Raw genomic sequence first — 24,910 nt, 5'->3', positions numbered from 1 at the left:
ATATCAGTTTGCACCTGTTCACACTTGCTTGACGCCGTTCGGAGGGGCTGGTCAGTTTCTTATAATCTACTATTAACTTTACTTTCATGTTATGGGTTAAAAAAAAATTCTAGGAAGCTCAGTCTTGTCGAAATTTTGAAAATTGTTCTTGTGTTCTGTGAAAACTTGAGTAAAATCTTACTTTTCAAACAAGGTGTATTCATTTACGCTGAGCACTGTATCTACCTACTATATTGTATATGGATACTAACCATATTCCAGCTATGTTGGCCCCACAGAAAACAATGTTATGCATTAGGTATACAGCAGTGTACCGACAAGAATATAAAAACTGTTGAAAGGTAAAAGGCAAGGAACATCACAGGAAAACTACAGTGACGCTTGTTGCACCTAGCACTGACTACAGTAAAAAAAGAAATAAAGTAATAACGCGCAATATAAGATAGACATTTTATTTTTTATTCTGTAACATATTTACATATAAATATTGCAAATTTCAAAACTAAGCAGAATTGAAAGAAAATGGAGATGCAGATTTTTTTTTTTTAAATTTTAAGTAACAGGATCAACATTCTACACTTCTCTGTATAAGAAAATCTCCAGACGTTAGCAGCCTGACCTGCAGGTTATAGATCAGCAGATTGATGACTAGTCAAATAGAGAATAACTTAGTATAACTTGTAAGTAAATCATTTGACTTCATTTTTCTTCCTGCTTAATAAAAGTCAGGTGGGAGGTCCTAATTAACGATTACTCTTGTTTTTCCTCTTTGAATGAGCATGGAGTGATATCTGTCATTCGCAATGTAGGACCACCCATTGGACTGCTTAGTAATACTGAATCTTCTTGCAATAAACCGAAGTACAGCAATTGTCTCGTTACAACGACGTGTCATTCTACTCCGTAACAAGCTGCTTGTAAAGCAACATGCATGTTCAAAAAACTTTTCAACTATATTTATATATAAAAAAAAAAATGTTCCAGACCGATATTGCTGTTACATTCTCGTTGTGGTGCTCCGCTCTCCATCGCTGCTCGTTTATTTTTTTTATATCTACCCAACATGTCTAGCGCAAGTCAGAAAAGACAATTCTTACTGACCAACCTGGTCAATATCAGGAATTAACTGCATCGGTATCAGGTAGCCTGGTTGAGTTTTTGAAAATGTGACCCCCAGATTAAAAGAAGCCTATCACTCAAATAATTCTGCCCAAACCGAAAAAACTGCTTTTCTGTAAAGCACTTCAGGGTTTCTCCCCGCACCACTCAAGGTGATTGACAGGTCTCTCCCATGTATAGAGACCTGTCAATCACCCATAGCGGCACTGGACTAGTCTAGTCTCGCTCTATAGTTCTTGGCCAGCTCTTCAAACAATTTTTTATCAGAAATGCTGGGACGTTTCAGAGGAGTACCAGACTACAATTGTGCAGCCAGGATCTGATTCTTGCTATGTATCTGCCCAAAATTTTACATAGTGGACAACAAGTAATCTGCATCTATAACGTCTGCATAAAATACCATTGCATCCACTACAAATATGAAAATACACAGTATTATTTACAGATTTCCAAAACAAAGCGTAGCATTGGTTCCTCCAAAACCAAATGAGTTACTCAAAGCTACACGCCTATTCCCCGGGTTCCACTCTTGTGCTTTAAGAGGGACATAATTCAGATCAAACTCTGGCTCCGTTCTGTCCAGGTTCAGAGTAGGTGGTAAGGTTCCATGATGGCAAGACAGAACTGTGAATGCTGCTTCGACAGCCCCCGCCGCGCCAAGCAGGTGACCTGTAGCTCCTTTAGTTGCAGATACCGCCAGTGAATATGCATGTTGTCCAAACAGTCTTTTAATAGCTCGGTTTTCGGCTGCATCACCGAGGGGTGTGGAGGTGGAATGAGCATTAATATAAGTCACATCTTCTACCTGTAACCTGGAATCCACAATGGCTGCCCTCATGCACCTGATAAAAAATAACAGCAAAGAAATTAGTTATCAGTCCTTTTCTCACTACGTAACGTAGCAGACCAGTAGTTTCATGAAACATTAAAGGGATTTGACTAGTCCCTTTGCTTACATAGATCCTTGGCTTTTATTTTGTCTCCCTGTTAGAACATATGAAGCTCAGCCTATCGGTAGTGGCAGTGCGTAGAGTTCATTTGTCCCTTCCAGGAAGCAGCTTACTGCAGGTGAAACCTTCTGCCACTGCTCCCTGGAGATTAGGGTCCAATATATCTACTATTTCATTAGTCTACAGAAATCGTTGTAGCAAACAAAGATTCTTTTTCTTATCTGTTTCAGCATGCCTTTATGCAGACTGATTAACAATGGATCAGAAATAGGGCAGGGTTACACCGCTCTCACAGTTGCATTTCGTTTCGAGTCACAATGAAATACTTTGATCACAGATCGTACTTGACTTGCACTTTGGTTTAAAGGTCCATTTACACAGCAAGATTATTGTGGGCAATCCTTCCAATGGATACTCATTCACGATTATCTTGATCACCAAGTGAAAGAGCAAAATGCACATTTGTTGAGTGAAATGAAATTTTGTGCTGCACAAGAGACCATCTTTCTCGGCAGCACATCATCCTGTATAATCAGGACTTATTCTGCCGAGAACATTGGCAGCCTCAGCGCACCAAACGATCACAGAGATCGTTCATTGTGCATCTGAAGAGTTGCCTGTGTAATTAATTACTGATTAAACGAAACTTAATCGATAAGTATTATAAATATTTACTGAATAACAAGGCAAAAATCAAGTGTTAGAAATGCAACCTCTAACTGTTACCGTTTTGTTTTTTTTTAACAAGGGATGAGTGTTAAAGAACGCAGAGCCTACACGGACCGACCGGTGGCACGATATGACCGCAGATCGGTAAACTTTTACGATCGGTAAACTTTTAGGGTATGTGCAGACGCTGCGGATTCTGCTGCGGATTTGGCCCTGCGGATCCACAGCAGTTCTGCAGACATTGTACAGTACAATATTTGCCAATGGGATTTCAAATCCGCAGTGCACATGCTGCAGATTTTTCCGCGCGGATTTGCTGCGGTTTTAAATCCGCAGCAAGTCAATTCTTTCTGCGGATTCCGCAGTCGTTTGACACCTGTTCCATTGTCCAGATGTCAATCCGCAAGGGAAAACCGCTGGCAAATCCGCAGGAAAACCGTAGGTCTCTTTACCTGCGGTTTTACCTGCAAATTCACAGGGAAAAGTCCGCAGGTGAATCCACAGCGTGCGCACTCAACCTTACAATCGGTAAACTTTTACAATCGGTAAACTTTCACTGATCGATGGTTGATTAAATGTACAAACGCAGGCCACAGTAAATGAAATCAACTGAGCGATCTGTAAAAGATTGTTCCGAGCGCAAAAGCTGCTATGGTTCTTGGCAGTGCGAGTCTTGTTTACACATGATGATGGATCGCCAAGAATGATGATCTTTTGTGCTGTACTAAAGATCATTTCACCTGATGAACGAGCGTTTTTCCTCGATCATGAGGTAATCTACAGCCTGTGTATATCACAAGATAATCATGAAAAAGCAATTTTAATAATACTTCCTCATGATTATTATGCAATATAAATGTCTCTTTAAAGAAGAAGACTGGAATATACAAAAATTCTAATCAAACACTACTATAAAGTGCTACCACAAAATAAGACTATATTTGAAGTCCTTCCTATAGTTCTTTGCTGCTAGTATGCTGCTGTTCTTTTTTGTGTTTTTTTTTTTAAAACAACTTGTATATATAAATAGTAAGCAGCTTCCAAGCAGAAGCTGGCAGAATAATCAGGTCACTTCTAAGCGCTGTGTGGATTTGGAAGCCTGAAGCAGTTACAAAAAGCTAAAAAAAAGACTGAACATATGCACAGCAAGTCCTTTTGAAATTGCTGTGCACATTATCATTCTTTTGATCATTTCTTTAGCGTTTTTTTCAAGCAGGTTCTGAGGCGCACTCACCTGAAAAATACATCATATGCACAAACCCAAAAGGGTTATTCCCAACTTAAGACATTATCACCTATCCATAGGTGATAACTAGCTAAAATTTGGAGTTCAATCCAGGGCTGTGTTCATTTTGGTGGTTGGAATAAAATGGACCGACTCCGAAAATATATAACAAATTGGGTACAGTATTTAAATGCAGTATGTGCTGAATATTTTTTCATAATAATTTGGGAAAGTTATGACATGTCCTATATATGTCTCTTCTATTCCTGATCTAAGGATCTCGGCTTGTAGTTGAGATGAATCTGTGCTGCACTTTATGTTCATGCTCAGTAGTAAAGCTCCTCCTCTACAGATCAGAGCAAAAAGGCACTGATAAGGAATGCCTGCAGCCCTGCACTCATCTCAAGAACTGCTAGAATGAACAGGAAAACAGTAGACTGTCTAGCAGCCACAAATCATGCAGCTGCGTCAACAAAAACTAAATCTCCAAGCACGCCAAAATACTCGGAGGACACCGAGCATGCTCGGGAAACCAGAGCAACTAGTATACTCGCTCATCACTAGAAAACAGGACTAAGGCAAGTACTTCGTAAAGCATATCTAAACTTTCAATAAACTGTGCATAAATCAATAGTCCAGTGTATGTTTTCTCTGTATGCTTCACATTTTAGTTTACTTTTACTCTGAGCTCATGTCGGGAGAGGTTAGTTGACCTGATGCTAGCAGTTTCAGTTTCTTTCTAGGGTACCATTCAACACAAACTTGCTCCCTCCCTCCTCCCCTCTTCATAGACTGTGAAGCATCATGATGTGAAACATTTACTGAGCTGTACCCTGAGATTGAAAGTTTAGGGTAAAACTATCTGATAACATATATTACACACTTTGTCACCATCTCTACTATTTATTTATGCAAAGTTTGTTTTATTTCTATCCAAAATTATACACGATTCCCTATTCTTGCAGGAATTACAATATACCTTATTTTTTTATAGGACACAATTACCGTATTTTTAGAACTATAAGATGCACTTTTTCCCCAAAAAATTTGAGAGGAAAATGGGGGGTGCGTCTTACAGTCTGAACGCAGGCTTACCGGGGGTTGCGGCAGTGATGTAGCAGCGTTCCTTTCTCAGGGTGTCGGTGGTGAGCAGTGCAGAGTGCATCATTGGTTTTCCTGCGGCCATCTTCCTGAAGCCATGGGCCACCGAAAGGGGCACCAGTGCGGATTGAGATCTCGGCTGACCTCTTGCGCTCCATTTTCCTGAGACTGTGGGCTTCAGGAAAATGGCCACCGGAGACCGCGCGTGCGCAGATTGAGATCGTGGCGGCCCTCAGCTTTAGGAAAATGGCCACCAGAGGCGGACCGTGCGCAGATTTGAGATATCGGCGGCCATTTTCCTGAAGCCGAGGGCCGCCGAGATCTCAATCTGCGCACGCGCAGCCTCAGAATAATGACCGCCGAAAAACCAAATTATGCAGTCGGCTCTGCTCACCGTGGACACCGGGTCGCATCATCGCCACATTTCTGCCTCCGACATCCTGAGAAAAGGACCCTGCTCCATGCAAGCACTATGCTCTGTCTCACCGACGACACTGAACCCGCAGCATCGCACCGCTGGGATACTCTGGGACTGCAGAATTGGCCCACTTCTGTTGCCGCCAGCTTCCTGAGGAAGGGACCATGCCTCCTATAATCCCCCCACGCTCTACCACCACTGCCCCTCAGGTAATATATCAATATATTTCAAAGCTGTGACTGAGAAAGGGCACAGCGACTTAAAGAAACCAGTGCCCAGCACTTCCTGCCATGCAAAGGAGGAGGAAGGAGCATATCAAACATCAATTACAAGATATCTTGTAAGTGGCCAAGTTACTTTACCAATGACGGCAGATATATGTTTAAAAGACAGCTCATCGAGCTTGTTGTGAAGGACAGTGTACCAGTAGCATTATTTGCATGACCAGCTTTTATAGCTCGTAATGGAGAAATCGGCCGCAAACTTGGTGTTTCTTTGGAAAGAGAAAGTATTAGAAAATTAGTGACTGAAGAGGCCCTTAACCAAAAGGAGGGTCTTAAAAAGACTCTGAAGAGACGCTTTATATTTCTTAAAATGTTTGCCTGCACAGAGTGAACTATTTTGCAAACAATGTTTGAATTGTTTGTAACAAGAAAACTTACCAAGACACTGTCAGTAAAAGATACTAAAGCTCATCACAGCAGCCAGTTTCTCCAGGCCTTATTGTAAAAAGTTCTGCAAGATTATGAACTCAAAGAACAGGTTCTTGCTATTGTAACTGAATTCTTCACACACGATAAGTACAAATAAACTGAGGAATGAGACTAATGAAGGTGAACAGCAGCAAGAAGAAAACTTCACATTCAGTATGTTTGATATGGAAGGCCACAGTCCTATAACTGAGGAACAAACAGATATTACTACAGAACAGCAAAATGATGCTTTACAATTATTACAATTAGATGATCTTGTTGAAGCTGCTTCACACCTCTTTCCTATTCATCACATGTGATGTTTTGTGCACACGCTGCAGCTGGCAATAAGTCTGCAAGTGGGACATGATGGAACTCGGATTAGCAAAGTGAGGACATTGGTTAATGCTGCCAGGACCCCTAAAATTGATTTCCCTTCAAGAAATGTGCTGGAAAAGGGGCAACTGTGGATCAAGTCACTCGGTGGGGCAGCACCTATTAAATGATTGAGAGATTGCTTGAGTGGCAGCACCTATTAAATGATTGAGAGATTGCTTGAGCTGAAACACTTTCTTGAAAGACATGGCTGACTCTCAGGTAAGACTAAATGAAGGTCAATGGACACAGGTGGCTGAATTGAAGGAATTTCTTCATCACCAATTTACAGTGACTAAAAAATTAGAAGCTGAGGATTTAACGCCTGGCATTTTCAAGTAGTGGAAGAACTTGCTGTCTTGCTTGTCCCAAAGAGGAGGTTTAATCGCAGATGGCATTGCTGCTTCAATGAAACGGAGAGAGACACTGCTATTAGAAAATAAAATTCTTCTGGCAGCTGTTTATGTGGACCCGAGTCATCGTATATTGCTGGGTGATCAACAGCTTACCAAAGAAAAAGAAGCTCTGACTGATGTAGCAGTAGTGAGCTACAGGACGGCCAAGAGCAAGAGGACTTGGGTCCTGCCAGTGCTGCTGCTGCCGTTTCTTCAGCCTCATCAGATGAGAAGTTTAATTTTGAAACGTATTTGGATGACATGGAGCAGGCAAAGTATTGCAGCAGGGAAAAAGATTCCACTGCCATAGCAAACAGATTGACCATATTTCAGCAAAACTTTTCATTTGCTCTCAGAGAAGTAGAAGAATTCAACCGCTCATCAATACTGACTGCACGAGGCAATTCCTTTATACCCAAAATTGTTAGAGATGTTGCCCATGTGGTTACCGCTTTGCCACCCAAGTTAGTGTAGAGAGGTTGTTCTCTAGCCTTAAAATAATTAGATCAGATTAGAGGTCATCTATGAAGGAGGATCTGAAGGAGGCGATACTATTTCTCAAAACAAATTCATAGACTGCACAAATGTTATTCAGTACATTTTTGTTGAAAACTGTCCCCCCCTCACTTAATGCACAGTGTATTGCATATTTACAAATTTATTATAAAAAATTGTGCTCTAAAGTTATATTCCAATAAATATATTTTATGCTCTACCTAAATAGTTTAATTTATTGCATCATAATGGTGATTAAAAGTCTGATGTTACCATTTTACTACAGTAAATGTATCACTTAAACATGAGCCAAGTATGAGGGAGTTGGAGTCAGAGAAAATGAGGGGTTGGAGGTTTGGCTTACCGACTCTACAGCCCTTGTTCAACCTATGTCACCCCCACCAATTCCAAGTACAGTGCTCTGCAAAGCTTCAACTAAATAGAGTGGTGGACAGCTATGGGCTGTACTCGGCTATGTCTGGTATGTCCATAGAGAATGAATGAAGTATTTGTGCACATGTTAGGCCACTGTTCCATGTAGACTGGAGTCTACAGAGCCGCAATCTTAATTTCAATGGGGATCCCAGTGGCTGAATTCCTATCGATTAGCAATTTATCACCTATCATATGGATGAATGATAACTTGGGAATAACTCTTAACAAGTTCAAGACCAAGCCATTTACTCTTGTTCCAGACCAGAGGCTGTCAACGCTTCTTATTCTGTATACACAGCACTCACTCAATGCTGTGAATACAGCTATCTGGAAGGCAGATATGGTAACAAATCATCTCTGCCTTCTCGATTGGAATTCCAGGCTGTGTGTGACACTGGTCTACCCACTTATGCAACTGCTCAATCTTGTGCAGGCTACTCTACTATACAGTGACGTTTTGGAGCCCCACTGCAGAATATAATGAGGATGTGTGGTCTGGCAGTAGTTAATATCTACTGCAGGAGAAAAAAATGCTTGGAGTATACTACAAATTATGGTGATTACAATGGCTATATCAGCAATTCCCAGCTCACTGGGCAGCCATGTGTATCATGTTGTGTATATGGTCTATAGATTTGTGCAGTTTACAAACAAAACATAACATATACACACACACACACACACGCACATACAATAAATATACACTGCTCAAAAAAAATAAAGGAACACTTAACAGAATGTAACTCCAAGTAAATCAAACTTCTGTGAAATCAAACTGTCCACTTAGGAAGCAACACTGACAATCAATTTTACATGCTGTTGTGCAAATGGAATAGACAACAGATAGAAATTATTGGCAATTATCAAGACACCCTCAATAAAGGAGTGGTTCTGCAGGTGGGGACCACAGACCACATCTCAGAACCAATGCTTTCTGGCTGATGTTTTGGTCACTTTTGAATGTTGGTTGTGCTTTCACACTCGTGGTAGCACGAGACGGACTCTACAACCCACACAAGTGGCTCAGGCAGTGCAGCTCATCCAGGATGGCACATCAATGCGAGCTGTGTCAAGAAGGTTTGTTGTGTCTGTCAGCGTAGTGTCCAGAGGCTGGAGGCGCTACCAGGAGACAGGCCAGTGCACCAGGAGACGTGGAGGGGGCCGAAGGAGGGCAACAACCCAGCAGCAGGACAGCTACCTCAGCCTTTGTGCAAGGAGGAACAGTAGGAGCATTGCCAGAGCCCTGTAAAATTACCTCCAGGCCACAAAAGTGCATGTGTCTGCACAAAGGGTTAGAAACCGACTCCATGATGATGGTCTGAATGCGTGACGTCCACAGATGGGACACAGCCCAACACCATGCAGGACGCATGGCATTTGCCACAGAACACCAGGATTGGCCAATTCGCCACTGGCGCCCTGTGCTCTTCACAGATGTAGGTTCACACTGAGCACATGTGACAGACGTGACAGAGTCTGGAGATGCCGTGGAGAGCAATCTGCTGCCTGCAACATCCTTCAGCATGACCGGTGTGGGGTGGCATTTCTTGGAGGGCCGCACAGCCCTCCAAGTGCTCGCCAGAGGTAGCCTGACTGCCATTAGGTACTGAGATGAGATCCTCAGACCCCTTGTGAGATCACATGCTGGTGCGGTTGGACCTGGGTTCCTCCTAATGCAGGAAAATGCCAGACCTCATGTGGCTGGAGTGTGTCAGCAGTTCCTGTAAGATGAAGGCATTGAAGCTATGGACTGGCCCGCTCGTTCCCCAGACCTTAATTCGATTGAGCCCATCTGGGACATCATATCTCGCTCCATACACAAACGTCACGTTGCACCACAGACTGTCCAGGAGTTGGCACATGCTTTAGTCCAGGTCTGGGACGAGATCCCTCAGGAGACCATCCGCCGCCTCAGCAGGAGCATGCCCAGGCATTGCAGGGAGGTCATACAGGCATGTGGAGGCCACACACAATAATGAGCATCATTTTGACTTGTTTTAAGAACATTGCATTCCACTTTAATTTTGTGTGCGACTCCAAATCCAGGCCCCATTGGTTAATAAATTTGATTTCCATTGATGATTTTTGTGTGATTTTGTTGTCAGCACATTCAACTTTGTACAGAGAAAAGTATTCAATGAGAATATTTCATTCATTCAGATCTAGGATGTGTTATTTGAGTGTCCCCTTTATTTTTTTGAGCAGTGTCTATAATATATATATTATATATTATAGTCCTCAAGATCAAAGCAGCACACCAAAAGAAATCCAGTCAAAGTGCTATTTATTAGCCCATCTGGCTAGTTGCCCATACAGCGACGTTTCGGTCCTGGGAGTTGTGGACCTTTCAGAAAGGAAGGCTTGCACCCGCATTGTCTGTTCATTTTTTGTGCTGCTTTTTCCTTTTTTCACATATTATATACACATACACACACTACTCAAAAAAATAAAGGGACCACTTAACTCAATGTAACTCCAAGTCAAACACACATCTGTGAAGTCAACCTGTCCAGTTATGAGGCAACACAGATTGTGAATCAATTTCTCCTGCTGTTGTGCAGATGGAACAGACAATAGGTAGAAATTATAGGCTATTAGCAGGACAACCCTTATAATGGAGTGGTTCTGCAGGTAGAGACCACAGACCGTTTTTCTGTTATCATCCTTTTTGGTTGTGGTATTGGTCACTTTTGCATTTTGTCATTGCTCTCACCCCTAAAGGTACAGTAGCATGAGGCACTTTCTACAACCAAAAGAAATTGCTCAGGTAGTGCAGCTCATCTAGGATGGCACATCAATGCGAACTGTGGCAAGAAGGGTAGCTGTGTCTGCCAGCACAGTGTCCAGAGCATGGAGCAGATACCATGAGACATGGAAGGGGCCATTGGAGGGCAACAACTGCTACCTCCTCCTTTATGCAAGGAGGAACAGGAGCAGCACCAGAGCCCTGCAAAATGACCTCCAGCAGACCACTAACATCCATGTGTCTACTCAAACTGTCATGCAAATAAAATATGTGGAGCTTCATTTAAGAGTCTCAAACACGGGACTAGCCAGATTTTCCTCCAGGGAAGGACCCAGCCAAGGGGTGGCTCCTTTCAAAAACCACCATTACCACCATATTAAGTAGCCCTTTAAGTCAATAGCCAGCTCTTTACGAGTTTACAGATATGACAAGGGAAATACCAAGGCCAGGTATCCATCCACAGACAGCTGTTTCGGGGTGTTGCCCCTCATCAGTGTGGAGTAGGATTCTGGCTAGGTGGGAGCAATGCCTAGTAGACCAACATCACTAAACAATCACTCACCTCAGGGAGACCAGTCAAAGAAAACACTGCGGCAGCCGGCAAAGGCGCTCAATCAGTGAAATTCTAGGTGCAATGCTCCCTGGGAAATATGCAAGGAGGAACAGGAGGAGCAGCACCAGAGCCCTGCAAAATGACCTCCAGCAGACCACTAACATCCATGTGTCTACTCAAACTGTCAGAAAGACTCCATGAGGGTGGTATGAGGGCACGATGTTGACAAGTGGGTGTTGTACTTACAGCTCAACACCGTGCAGGACAATTGGCATTTGCCAGAGAACACCAAGACTGGCAGATTCGACACTGGTGCAGGTTAACACTGAGCACATGTGACAGACGTGACAGTGTCTAGAGACGCTGTGGAGAATGTTCTGCTGCGTGTAACATCTTCCAGCATGATAGGTTTGGCAGTGGGTCAGTAATGGTGTGCGGAAATGTTTCTTTGGAGGGCTACACAGCCCTCCATGTGCTAACCAGAGGTACCCTGACTGCCATTAGGTACCGGGATGAGATCCTTAGGCAGAGGTCGCGCTACATATTTTTCAGAGGAGTAAAAATACTCCTCCCAATATTTTTGAGGAGTATTTTTCACCACGGAGGAGTACGCAATTTGTATGAATTAAAATTGATGCTACACACGCTGAGATGCACAGAGAGCGCGCGCCGCGATGACGTCAGTCGCGCGGGTCACGTGTCCGTACGGCCGCTGCTGCACGCTACCACCCGCTGAGAGACAAGCACAGAGGGTGCGCCGCGATGACGTGAGTCGCTCCACAACATCTGATACTACCCTTTCCCCAGCTCCGTCCAACTCGCTGCCACTGTAGCTTAGAACGATGCGTCCCGTGGACGTATCGTACTAATCTGAAGGCGTTTTTTCACCTGCCTGTGCGTCATAGACGCCCAGACAGGCGTTAATGCGACCTCTGAAGACACCTTATAAAAGGGATTTAAATCCGCTTGCAACTTTGGAAGGGGGAACATTCCGCAGACGCGGATTTTGCTGATTTTTCCATATTGTGGAGATGAATCGGGAATCGGAATAGAACCGGGACCAGAAACTGGGGGCGTTAAAGAGATAAAATGCCCAGGACAGAAATCAGTCCATTCACATATAGAAGATTCCAGAGCATCACCCACTGCTAGAAGGGAGACCCCCGGGGGTCGTACAGGGACACAACATGCCTCGTGCACCCCCTGCAGGCCGGGCAGGAAGCACAGTGAGGGGAGCAGGCAGCACGGAGGCCTGTGGCCGGTCACCGCGGCCCGCACTCCATTACAGCCGACAGGAGCATGGACGAGCAGCACACAGCTCTCCCCACAGTCCCCGAGGGCTGAAGACCCGGCACTCACCGCCCACCCGGTACATATTCGCCGCCATCTTTCGCTCTCCCGCGCACAATAACTTGGGGCGCCGAGTGTGTTTCCGGTGCCCGTGGTGGGGGCGGGGATACTTCCGGTAAGGAGAGGAAAGGACTGAGCGCAAGTGCAGCTTCAATGTAGACGGCTTGTCACTGAGCACAAGTGCAGCTCTGATACTGCCCTTTCCCCAGCTCCGTCTAACTCGCTGCCACTATAGGTTAGAACGATGCGTCCCGTGGACGTATCGTACTAATCTGAAGGCGTTTTTTCGCCTGCCTGTGCGTCATAGACGCCCAGACAGGCGTTAATGCGACCTCTGTCCTTAGGCCCCTTTTAATACCATATACAGGTGCACTGGGTCCTGGGTTCCGTCTGATGCATGACAATGCTAGGCCTCATGTGGCTGAAGTGTGTCAGCAGTTACTGCATAATGATGGCATTGATGCTATGGACTGGCCTGCCTGTTCTCCAGACCTTAATCCAATCGAACACATCTCAGACATCATGCCTCGTTCCATCCATCATGTTGTACCACACACTGTCCAGGAGTTGACTGATGCTTTAATCCAGGCATGGGAGGAGATCCCTCCACCATCTCATCAGGAGCATGCCCAGGTGTTGTAGGGTTATACAGGCACATGGAGGCCACACACCCTACTGAGCATAACTGCCTTGTCTTGAGGCATTTCCACTGAAGTTGGATTAGACTAATTTGATTTTCCACTTTGATTTTAAGTATCATTCCAAATCCAGACCTCCATGGGATATTTTGACTTTCATTGATCATTTTTATGTTTTATAGTTCCCAGCAGCACCAGCAAATGCAGGGTGTAGAGCCTCTCAGGAACATACCGGTTCTTTGATACAGTCCACAAAAAATAGAGGCAGCACACCATATACAGATGAAAAATTTAAGTGCTATTTAATAGCCCATATGGCGACATTTTGGTCCAGAAGTGTAAACCTTTTTCAAGCGCTATTAAATAGCACTTAAATTTTTCATCTGTATATGGTGTGCTGCCTCTATTTTTTTAAAATATATAAAATAGTACCGTATTTTTCGGACTATAAGATGCACTAAAATGGGGGGTGCGTCTTATAGTGCGAACGCAGGTTGACTGGGGGGTTGCGGCAGTGGTGTAGCGGTGGTAGAGGTATGGCAATGCTGCGGTGGTGGGCGGTGCGGAGTGCACCTGAGCAGGGTCCGCTTCTCAGGATGCTGGTGGTAGAAATGTGTCCATGCCGAGCAGAGCGCATCACCGGTTTCCCTGCGGCCATCTTCCTCAAGCTCAAGCTGCTGGAGGCTTCAGGAAAATGGGTGCCGAAGGCCGCACATGCAGATTGAGATCTCAGCTGCATTAGGCTTCAGGAAAATGGCTGCCGAGATCTCAGTCTGCACACGCGTGACCTCAAGAGGCAATTTTCCTAAAGCCTCTGGCAGTCCGCAGCTTCAGGAAGACAGCTGTAGGGAAAACAGTGATACACCGGGCCACGGTGTGGACACATTTCTGCCGCCGGCATCCTGATGAAGGGACCCTGTTCTGGTGCTCTGCCTCACCGCCGACACCGGACCCGCAGCATCGCCCAACTTCTGCCACCGCCGGCTTCCTGAGGAAGGGATCATGCCTCCTGTGTACGACCGCCAGCCCTCAGGTAAGATACCTTAAATTCGGACAATAAGACGGACCCCCATCTTATAAAAATCTTTATTCTGCTATTTTTCACCCCAAAATTTGGGGTGCGTCTTATAGTCCGAAAAATATGGTATTATATATTATATACACACAGCAATATAGCTGTCGATTGGTGGGGGTTCGGGTCCCTAACCTCCCACTGATCTCACAAACCACTATTTTGATGTGCAAATTGCCTCTTCAGAGAAAAAGAGGACTTGAACTCTATAGCGCCACCTGTGGGTAGTAGCGATCCTACAAGTCACAATCAACCCTTCAACGAGTCTTGTAATATGACTTAGGATAAAAGCCAAATCAGAATCTCAATTTGCAGATACGGTGTTTCGAGCTATTGGCTCTTGTCAGTGCAAAGTATGAGAACTGATTTGGCAAGGTGAGAGGCTCTGGACTGAGGTCTAAGGGGTAAGGTTTCTCCTTGTGGAGTGTCATGCCAGCTCTGGCTTGTCAAGGTAAGGAGGCTAAAGGGCCCGTCACACTAAGCGATATCGCTAGCAATATCGCTATAACGTCATTGGTTTTGTGACGCAGCAGCGATATTGCTAGCGATATCGCTATGTGTGATACTTACCTCCGACCGCTCCCCCGCTGGTTATCACTGATCACGCGAGAATGGCCTGGGCCGTTTCTCGGCGCCAGCTTCCTGCTGGGCTTCCTGCTGTGGCGACGAGCGACGCGTGGACGCGGGCGGACGTCTTCATCGCCGCGTCTGACAGGTAAGTAGCGACCGCCGACCGCTGCGATGTCGCTGGTGAGATCTGCCTGTTTGGCAGCTCACTAGCGACTACTTAGCGATGCACCAGCGATCCTGACCGGGTCATATCGTTGTCGGGATCGCTGGTGCATCGCTAAGTGTGACAGTACCATTATTCGCCATGCAATGCTCCTCTGGGAAAATAATCTGCAAATTGCCTGTATGCAGGCTGTACATAGAAGAGTGTATGGGCTGAATATTAAGTATAAATTGTAGGTCCACTCAGCGTCTCACAGGGTAGTGTATGGACTCCTAGAATTGCAATTGTGCCCAGACACCACTTTACAGTATGTGTGTGCTGCACACAAAAGCTGTGCACATTAGATACATATAAACACACACACACACATATATACACACACACAAAAATCTCTAATAAAGCTCATAAAAGCTCATTAACTAGGAAACACTATCCCGACCTACAGACGTGGATACATGTGAGTCACCAGAATATAAAGATACAATGAAATTGGACTGTCACTGAAGAAAACAGAACAATGAGTTTCTAAAGTCGCTCTGCCTTCAAAATGAGATGGGAAGAAAGCTTCGGAGACAATACTTAGAAAAAAAGATCTATTCCTCGGCGAAGATTAGAATCTTTTCCAGAAAAACGCTGCTTTTTGAATAGTGAATTTTGTATTCTGCAGCAGCTATCAGGAAGAGCTCCATGAACCATGAAAAAGAACAGAGCCAATTAACGGAAAAAATTGCTTAAAAAATAGTGAATGAAAGCCATGTTTCCATGGAAACAAAAGGAACCTGCATGCAATGGTTGATATGCAAGATTAAGCCACTGAATATGGATTGTCATAGGACCACGAAGCACGGGACGGCTTGCACTTGTAAATGAGACTGCTTTTTATGAAATGCAAATGACGATCAGCTCCAATGTTCAAGTTTAAAAGTGAACTACAACTAACACAGCGCCTCTGAGCCTGCACGAGGACAAGGGACAGCAGTGGGAAAGCAAAGGCGAATGTGGCAGATTTCTGGAATAACATGGCTCCACTACTGAAGAAGGCACCAGATCTCAAGACCCCAGCACCATCATCAGCATCCTGAAAGTGTCTCAACAGGAGATAGTTTTAAGGTTGAAGGTAGACTTTTAAGTCCATCAAGTTCAACCTATAGCCTAACAAGTTGATCAAGAGGAGGTAAAAACCCAATGGGGTACACATTAATGGCTCCAGATTAGGTGAAAAATCCCTTCCTTACTCCATACGAAAATCAAAATAGTTCCCTGGATCAATGTCCCATAACAGAATCTGGTACCCAGAACATATGGTATTATATGTTCATCTATGTACTTCTTTTACACTAGTGCTCAAAACTGAACACAATATTCTATGGGTATGTGCACATGATTCCGCCTGAAAAACACTAAAAATATGATTAATAGAATGAACATATGCACAGCGATGCTAAGCCAACTTGCTATGCTTATGTTCAGTCTTTTTCAACTTCTATTATCTGCTTCAGGCCCTGAAAGCCATGAAGTGGCTAAAATAAGTGACTGGTTTATTCTTCTGGCAGCTTTCATTTGAGAGCCCCTCACTACTTTACATATGCCCTGCCTTCCAAAAATATTTATACCCCATGAACTGTTCCACATTACACCCACAAACCTAAAGGGAACCTGTCACCAGTTTTGAGCCTGTAAACAAATAACACCACCTTTAACTGTTCGGGGGCTGCATTCAACAAACATGTCTTAACAGTTCCTGACTACCCCTTTATACCCCAAAAAATGCCATTTCATATGCTTCGGCGCTGTAAGTCAGGGTGGCCCGGTCCGATGGGCATCCTCGCTGCAGCATACGTCCTCCTCTCTGCTCCATCTGCGTCACCCACATAGTGAACAGAGCACTCGTGCCTGTGCAGTGGCCTCACAGGACCGCGCAGGCGCACTCTGCTCTGCCCTACTGTGAGCAGAACAAAAAACAGCACTGTGCAAGTGCATAGCGTCATCATCGGAATGAGGCTACTACTCAGGCACGAGATCTCGGTTCGCCATTCACATCAAAGCTAGGCGCTTGCGCAGCGTTGTTCCCTGCTCACCGCAGAACAGAGTGCGCCTGCGCGGTCCTTTGAGGCTAGTACGCAGGCGCAAGCTCTCGGTTCGTTATGTGGATGATGCGCCACATCCATCAAAGCAAGAGGACGTGATTGGGAGCAGAGAGGAGGGACATACGCCGCAGCGAAGACGGCCTATTGGACTGGACCACCTCATTTATACACAGTTCGGGAGCATATCAAATGGTATTTTTGGTGTATACAGGGGGAGACAGGAGCTGATAGACACGATTGTGGAATGCAGCACAGGAGCAGTTAAAGGTGGTGGCATTTGTTCATATGCTCAAAAACTGGTGACAGGTTCCCTTTAAATGTATTTTATGTGACATACCAACGAAAAAGTAGCAAGTACCGTATTTGTGAATGCATTGCCAACTGTTTAGCAATAAGATACGGATACGGCTTTAAAGAAGGCACCACTTATAATGCTAAATTATGGAATGACAAATATAATATTACCCTGTTTTGTGTTAATTCATTTCATGTGAATCATACAATTAATATGAATTATAGTACATAGAGAAATAAGCATCAATACTATACATTACCAAGTATTGTAACATCACTTCTCCACTGGAGGGACCACAGTGTCAGCGAGAAGGAAATACTCAGGTGTTGTCATCACAGAAACCGTGCATCCATGATACCTTCTGGAAATGTCCCTCCCTCGCTGAACCGGGTCCACCTTTTTATACACAACTCCCACATCCTCCCTATTACATCTGTGCAGTATGTTTAGGCTGAATCATCAGTATCTTGCAATTGCACAGTTGGTTGTTGTCTTGATAACAGCACAAGACTTCAAGGTCTGTTTGTTATAGACTACTACAATCTTAAAGTTTGTTTGCACCAACCCAAGATCTGTTTGCCACTGGCATGTCCTCTAACAACAGCACAATGCTTCAAGGTTATTTGTCACTGTTCAAAGTTCCCCCCATATGTTGCTTGTCACAAAGTTAACTCTTCATGATCATAGCATAACGCTCTAAGATGGTAGCATATGGGCAGCATGACTTCCATAATCACCTATTCTGAAAACTGGATACCTATCGTAACCCAGGCACACACTCATACTCGTCTCATTTGTATCACAATCGGTCCTTGATTATTGATGTCATGCATGACCATTGCTGCATGAAGCCATCTAAACATTTTGGTCTCCCTAGTCTCCGAGCATCATACTACTATTGAACACAAGACTTCCTTGTTCAAGCAGCATAAATATTCATTATCTGTACAGTTGTTATTTTTCCTATTGTCTTTGTAATTTTTCCCAGCACATGTGTAAGAATACACCACACAACTCTTATATTAGAATACCACACAGAATTAGTTGGAAAGCTCCTTGTAGAATTCCCATTGGCAGGGTATAGAAAAGAGAAAGTATTCAGTCAAAGCAAATATCACAGTGGTCACTTGTGTGCAAATCAGGATAATGAATCCTTGAAACACACAGCTTCAAAGACCACATAACAATTAACCTTGTCTTACGGTATTAACACAGAGCAAACGCTTTGTGGCTAAAGGAGGTTTTACACATAGCGATATCGCTAGCGATATCGCTATAACGTCACCGATTTTGTGACGTTATAGCGATATTGCTAGCAATATCGCTATGTGTGATACTTACCTCCGACCGGCTCCCCCACTGTCCATCACTGATCGCGCGAGAATGTCCGGCTCCATTTCTCGTCGTCAGCTTCCTGCTGGCGCTTCCTGCTGTGACGACGAGCGACACGTGGAGGCGGGCGGGAGGACGCCAGGATCGCTGTGTGTGAAAGGTGAGTATCGTGCGCTGCGTCACTGCTGCATCGCTGTGAGGTCTGCCTGAGTCACAGCTCACTAGCGATCATTTAGCGATGCACCAGCGATCCTGACCGGGTCGGATCGCTGGTGCATCGCTAAATGTAAAAGGGCCTTAAGTATCAAAGTTCAGCATCAATGATATTACACCATAGTATATTGTAATATATAGTGTCTGGATTCAAACCACCATATTTAATTTTTTTTTTTTAAATTTGTTTATTAAACCATAGACAGGGTATACAATATACAAACCGACAATGATGAAAATACCATATAACACGTATATGTTCCACAAAGCATTAATGTCGAACAATGTATGTATACCAGTTGCCTACAGAATAAAACATTGTCAATTACCTCACATTAGTCTGTGTGTTATTATTCAAATAGTAAAGCCTGTCAAACCTCTAAACTCTTACTACTACTACAACATAACTATTTGCAGCCTGTGTCCACATAATCAGCTCCGTATCATGCTATATCTCCGTCCTACAACGTGAGAGGAGAGGAATTCCACCTCTCCCATATCTTCTCGAATTTACCTGGGCACCCCCTATTTTGATACAGTGTATGCTCATATGGTATAATCGAATTCACCAATTCAATCCAGGCCATAAGGGAGGGATCCGAACCCCCCATCCACCGTAATGCCAGTACCTTCCTCGCCATGAACAATGTCTCCTGCAAGAAAATCCCCGTATAATGTCCCCATGTCTCATCATCCCACACCCCAAACAGACACACCAATGGCTCAAGGGGAATAGGAATTTGTGTCAGGGAGGTTAACAATGATGTCACCTCTTTCCAATAATGTGCTATAATTGGACATTGCCAAATCATGTGAATAAAATCTGCATCTGATGTATGACATCTCAGACACTCCGAAGATTGGAAACGGTCCATCTTAAAAAGTCAAGTCGGAGTCAAATATGATTGGTTTATAATGCAAAGTTGTACCATTTTGTTGTTAATTGACGGAGACACCTTAGTTGGTGACTCCATGATTTCCTCCCACTCCTCTCCCTGTGTGTCAGGGATGAGCCTTTCCCACTTCCCCCAACCAAGCATATGGCAGATTCCGTCCCCACCGATAGCATGTGTGTATACAGAGAGGAGACGAGACCCTGGGGACCCTGTGATTTAAGAATGCCTATCAGGGGTAGAGACGAAATAGCATTATTCATACCGACATATCTCGTGTACGATTGTAAGGCCGATCTCAATTGCAAATATCGGAAGAATTGTGACCTCGGGACATTGCACTTAGCCTGTAATTGTTCAAAAGATAATAGTGTACCGGAGTCATACATATCTCCTATCGTAGAAACACTGTACTGAGACCAGAATTCGGCAGACGGGTGGACAAGCAGCGTCGGAAAATAACCATTGTTCCATAAGGGCATTTCAGCTATGATATCTCTAAATCCAACGACCCTCTTAATCTGCCTCCACACTAATCTTGCCAGACGAAGCATGGGTAACAAACGTGGGACATTTACCTTCTCCAATTCCAAAAACCCCAGTGGGCAATCAGCACGCGCGGCATGAAGCAGATAGCTCTCAGCGTTAGGGAGATGATTACTGGGCATCCACTTATTTATAGCCGTTTCCTGTCCCGCCAAATAATACAGATAAAAGTCCGGCAGTGCTGCCCCCCTCTTTTTTTGGCCTCTGCAAGGTGGACAGCCTAAGCCTTTGCCTGGCCTTACCCCATACAAAAGACGTAATCTAGGAGCTCAAATTGGCAAAAAAGGACCTAGGCACCACCACAGCACTATGTTGGAGAAAATAGCTGATCTTGGGGAGTAATATTTTAATTAAGTTAATGCGTCCAGCTACAGACAACGGGAGTTTGCTCCAGACCGCAAATTTGACTTTAACCATCTCTAGTAATGGATATATATTAAGTTGCAGATTGAGAAATATGAACACCCAGATATTTAAAATGTGGTACAATAGGCAGCAAGGAGAGAGTCTCAAGTAGCGGCATCGGGGTATGAGAGAGTGGCATCAGAGCAGACTTTTCCCAATTTATATACAGGCAGGAATATTTACTGAATTTGTTTATAGTAGCAATCACCCCCGCCAGCGTCTCCTCCGCCCCATCCATAAATATTACCATGTCATCAGCATATAGGCCTATGGTATCCACCCGATCTGCTACCTCTATACCCATAATGTTAGGGGAAGTTCTCATGCGAATTGCCAGAGCCTCTATTGCAAGAGCAAAGAGGGCCGGGGAAAGGGGACACCCCTGACGAGTACCCCTGTGCAGAGAAAAGGACTCAGATATGGAACCATTTACAATGACACGGGCCTTAGGTTTCATGTACAACGTATTAACCCATTTTAGGAACCTATCCCCAAAGCCATATTTCTGCAAGCATGCGTGGAGGAAGGGCCACTCAAGGGAATCGAAGGCCTTAGCCGCATCCAGCGATGCCAATGCCCACCTATTGTCCGGTACCAGGGAGCTGTATTGGACCACAGATTGAACCTGTCTAATATTAATGGAAGTGCTTTTGCCGGGCATAAAGCCAGTCTGATCAGGGTGTACGAGTTCCAAAATAATTGAGTTCAGCCTAGTAGCCAAGATTTTCGTAAAAATTTTATAATCCACATTTACTAACGATATGGGTCGATAAGATTCACAGTCTAGAGGGTCCTTCCCCTCTTTCTTAAGCACTATTATATTAGCTTCATAAAAGGTCTCCGGCATGACCCCCCCAAACCCCCCGGAATACCGATAACAAAAGTGGCACCAAAATCTCCCGGTATTCCCTGTACAGCTCGATAGGAAACCCATCCGGCCCAGGGGCTTTCGCAGAGGCCATATCCCTCATGGCATCTTCTATCTCTTCCAAAGTGAATTCAGCGTCCATAAAGGCTCGCTGAGAACTACTCAATGTGGGAAACATTATATCTGATAGATAGTCTAGACATCCCTGGCTATCAATGTCGCTTTTTGAGCTGTATAGTGAACTATAATAATCATGGAAACATCCCATTATTTCTTCGGTTGAGGACACCAATGTACCGTCTAGACTGCGGATCTGTAATATTGTGTTAGTTGCATTGTGCTGCCGCACCAAATAGGCCAAAAATTTACTAGATTGGTTCCCTAATTCAAAATAGGAAAGGCGTATGTTTGGACTTAAGAGTCTATATGTTGAGTATATAATCTTTGGGCAGTCAACCACTCCACTCTATTACCACTAGTTTGATCTGATATGTAAGCTGCCTCAGAATCTTTCAATCGTTGCTCTATTTCGTCATCCTCCCCCGACGTCACCCGTTTGATGTAGGAGATCGTTGAAGATAGGCAACCCCTCAAGTACGCCTTAAGGGTGTCCCAAAATAAATTAACGTTCCGGGGTGGGAGGACACGAAATCATGTAATTGGTCAATTGTTCTATCAGGTGACTTAACCAATTTCAACCAGAAAGGGTTTAATTTCCATGTCATCCCACTACCTGGTGGGCCATATTTGAGTTTAAGAATGATTGGGCTATGATCTGAAATCCCTCTGCTTCCATGCTCAATACTATCCACCCACATTGCTAGACCACTAGATCCAAAAATGTAATCTATGCGGGATAAGGAACGCTTAGTGGATGAATGACAAGTATATCCTCTCATCTCTGGGTGGTGCATTCTCCATAGGTCCAACCATCCATTACTTTCTATAAACTGTGATAATTGGGACACAGCCGCTGCCGGGGTCCCACCTTGTGTCCCATTTTCTAGTCTCAATCTGTCAAGGCGATTAATCATAACCAAATTAAAGTCCCCCATACAGATGACATCTGCGTCTGGGTAATTCAGAGCAAAACTCAATTTTGGAGAATTGACGTACCCGCTGGAGGGGCATTATAAACACAAAAAAATAACATATTTCCTAGAGTTGATCAGTGCATACACAAATATGAAGCGCCCTTCAGAGTCCCTCCGGGCCTCCCGAACCTCCCATCTAATGTCCCTATGTATTAGTAATGAGACCCCCCTGGAGTAACTGGTGTGAAATGTGTGTATAGACCACTGAACCCATGGATTTTGTACACTCTGAACTGTATCTCTAGTCAAGTGCGTCTCGACCAGAGCCACAATGTGAAGGTGATAGTGCATGATTTGTGAAAATACTTTAACCTTTTTCCGGGGGGGGGTTTTGATACCCCTCACATTCCATGTCATGCATATTAATTCAGAACCCATCCTCACCTATCTGGACATGTTGCGTATCGGCGCCCAAGTAGAACTCAGAGACATCACACAAATAGCAGGACTTCCATTGGCTGCAGCTTCTACCTAAGTAACATTTAAAGCTAAAACTAAAGCTTTTGAAAAAAAGACAACAAGATATAAACCTAGTAACATAGGAGCAAAATCCCACCCTCCCATTAGAAAATAAACAAGGGGATACCATCACTGATCGCAGTGTCCGGTATTGTAGATATCTGGGTGCTCGTCAGGAGAGCTCCGATTAAGCCTGCAAGTAAGGGATCCAGACGAAAATATACACACTAGGATTCCTTCGCAGGTGATCCTCTATGGGACCGCAGCCACTCGGTAGCCTCCGCCGGATCCGTGAAAAACACGGAGGAACCCCCGTGGACAACCCGAAGCCGAGCCGGATAGATCATAGAGTATACAATGTTCTTTTTCCTGAGCCGCTCTTGATGTCGATGAATTGTGCACGTTGCTTCTGAAGTTCCATGGAGAAATCCGTGAAGATTGAGATCACAGCTTTGTTGAACTTGAGGGGACTCTTTTGTTGTGCAAGGCGCAGAACGGTGTCTCTATCTTTACAATTGAGGACATGTGCCAGGAAGGGTCTAGGTGGAGCAGAGGCAAGGGCTTGGTGGGAACCCAATGGGCTCTCTCAACCGCGAACACCGAGGAGAATTCATCTCCCAGAGAGGCCATAAGCCAGCCCTCTAGGAATTGCTCAGGGTGCTGACCTTCAGAGCGTTCAGGCAGACCGATGACACGGATGTTATTCCGGCGCATTCTGTTTTCTAGGTCGTCTGCCTTTTGCCTCCAGGCGTTCATAGACTCCGCTACATTGGTTATCTTAGCATCCATAGGCGTAATGGTGTCTTCCACCTGGGACACTCTCGTCTCTACCTCCGTGATGCGCCCCCTCATGGCCTGCATATCCTGACGGAGTCTCCCCACCTCAGTATAGACATCCTCTATTTTCTCCGCCAGGGATGTCCTAGTGAGGGAGATAAACAGGCATCTGAGCAGCTGATGCAGGCTAAGGGTCATTTCTTCCCGCTCAGCCTCCTCTTCACCCTCTGAGGGGCAATTTTTACGCTGAGATTGTGAGGGGGCATTCCTCAGAGAACGTGCACTCTCAGAAGGGTCGGGTCTGACGAATTCCTTTAAATTTTTCTGCTGCCGTCTATCCTTTAGATCGATTCATGGTTAAAAGCAGTGAAATACGTCAGTAGAGCTGAGATTGTACAGTCCAGAAATCCTCCAGTTTTACTTATATATACAGCAGGTGTTAGGTTTATTTATTATTATATCTCCGGAGCAGAGTCTGTGCAGACAGAAGATCATTAAAGGCCCTTTTACATTTAGCGATGCACCAGCGATCCGACCCGGTCAGGATCGCTGGTGCATCGCTAAATGATCGCTAGTGAGCTTTCACACAGAAAGATCTCACAGCGATGCAGCAGCGACGCAGCGCACGATACTCACCTTTCACACACAGCGATCCTGACGTCCTCCCGCCCGCCTCCAGCGTCGCTCGTCTCACACAGCAGGAAGCCCAGCAGGAAGCTGACGACGCGAAATGGAGCCGCCCAATCTCGCGTGATCAGCGATAACCAGCAGGGGAGCCGGTCGGAGGTAAATATCACACATAGCGTTATCGCTAGCGATATCGCTATAACGTCACAAAATCAGTGACGTTTTAGCGATATTGCTAGCGATATCGCTATGTGTAAAACCCCCTTAAGGCTCCTATGGCAGGGGGAGGGGAATCCACCCTCAGAGACAGCAGCGATGGGAGGGGGAGCAGATTCCCCTACAATAATG

General features: G+C 44.7%; 1 protein-coding gene across 2 annotated transcripts in view; it reads right to left on the bottom strand.

Annotated features, from left to right (window-relative positions):
- Window positions 1-438: 438 nt before the first annotated feature.
- Window positions 439-24,910, bottom strand: part of OXSM (3-oxoacyl-ACP synthase, mitochondrial) — a 45,343-nt gene continuing 20,871 nt past the window's right edge. The window contains exon 3 of one of the 2 annotated variants that reach the window (XM_073568423.1): window positions 439-1,961. In XM_073568423.1, coding sequence (XP_073424524.1) covers window positions 1,559-1,961 — 403 coding nt within the window. In that variant the 3' untranslated portion in view covers window positions 439-1,558. The remainder of the gene's footprint in view (window positions 1,962-24,910) is intronic. The other variant, XR_012230911.1, reaches the window with a different exon arrangement.

Source organism: Dendrobates tinctorius, unplaced genomic scaffold (genome assembly GCF_039654945.1).
Source record: "Dendrobates tinctorius isolate UK_male_01 unplaced genomic scaffold, ASM3965494v1 ptg000005l, whole genome shotgun sequence".
Lineage (NCBI taxonomy): Eukaryota > Metazoa > Chordata > Amphibia > Anura > Dendrobatidae > Dendrobates > Dendrobates tinctorius.
This window is presented reverse-complemented; position numbering and strand designations above follow the sequence as displayed.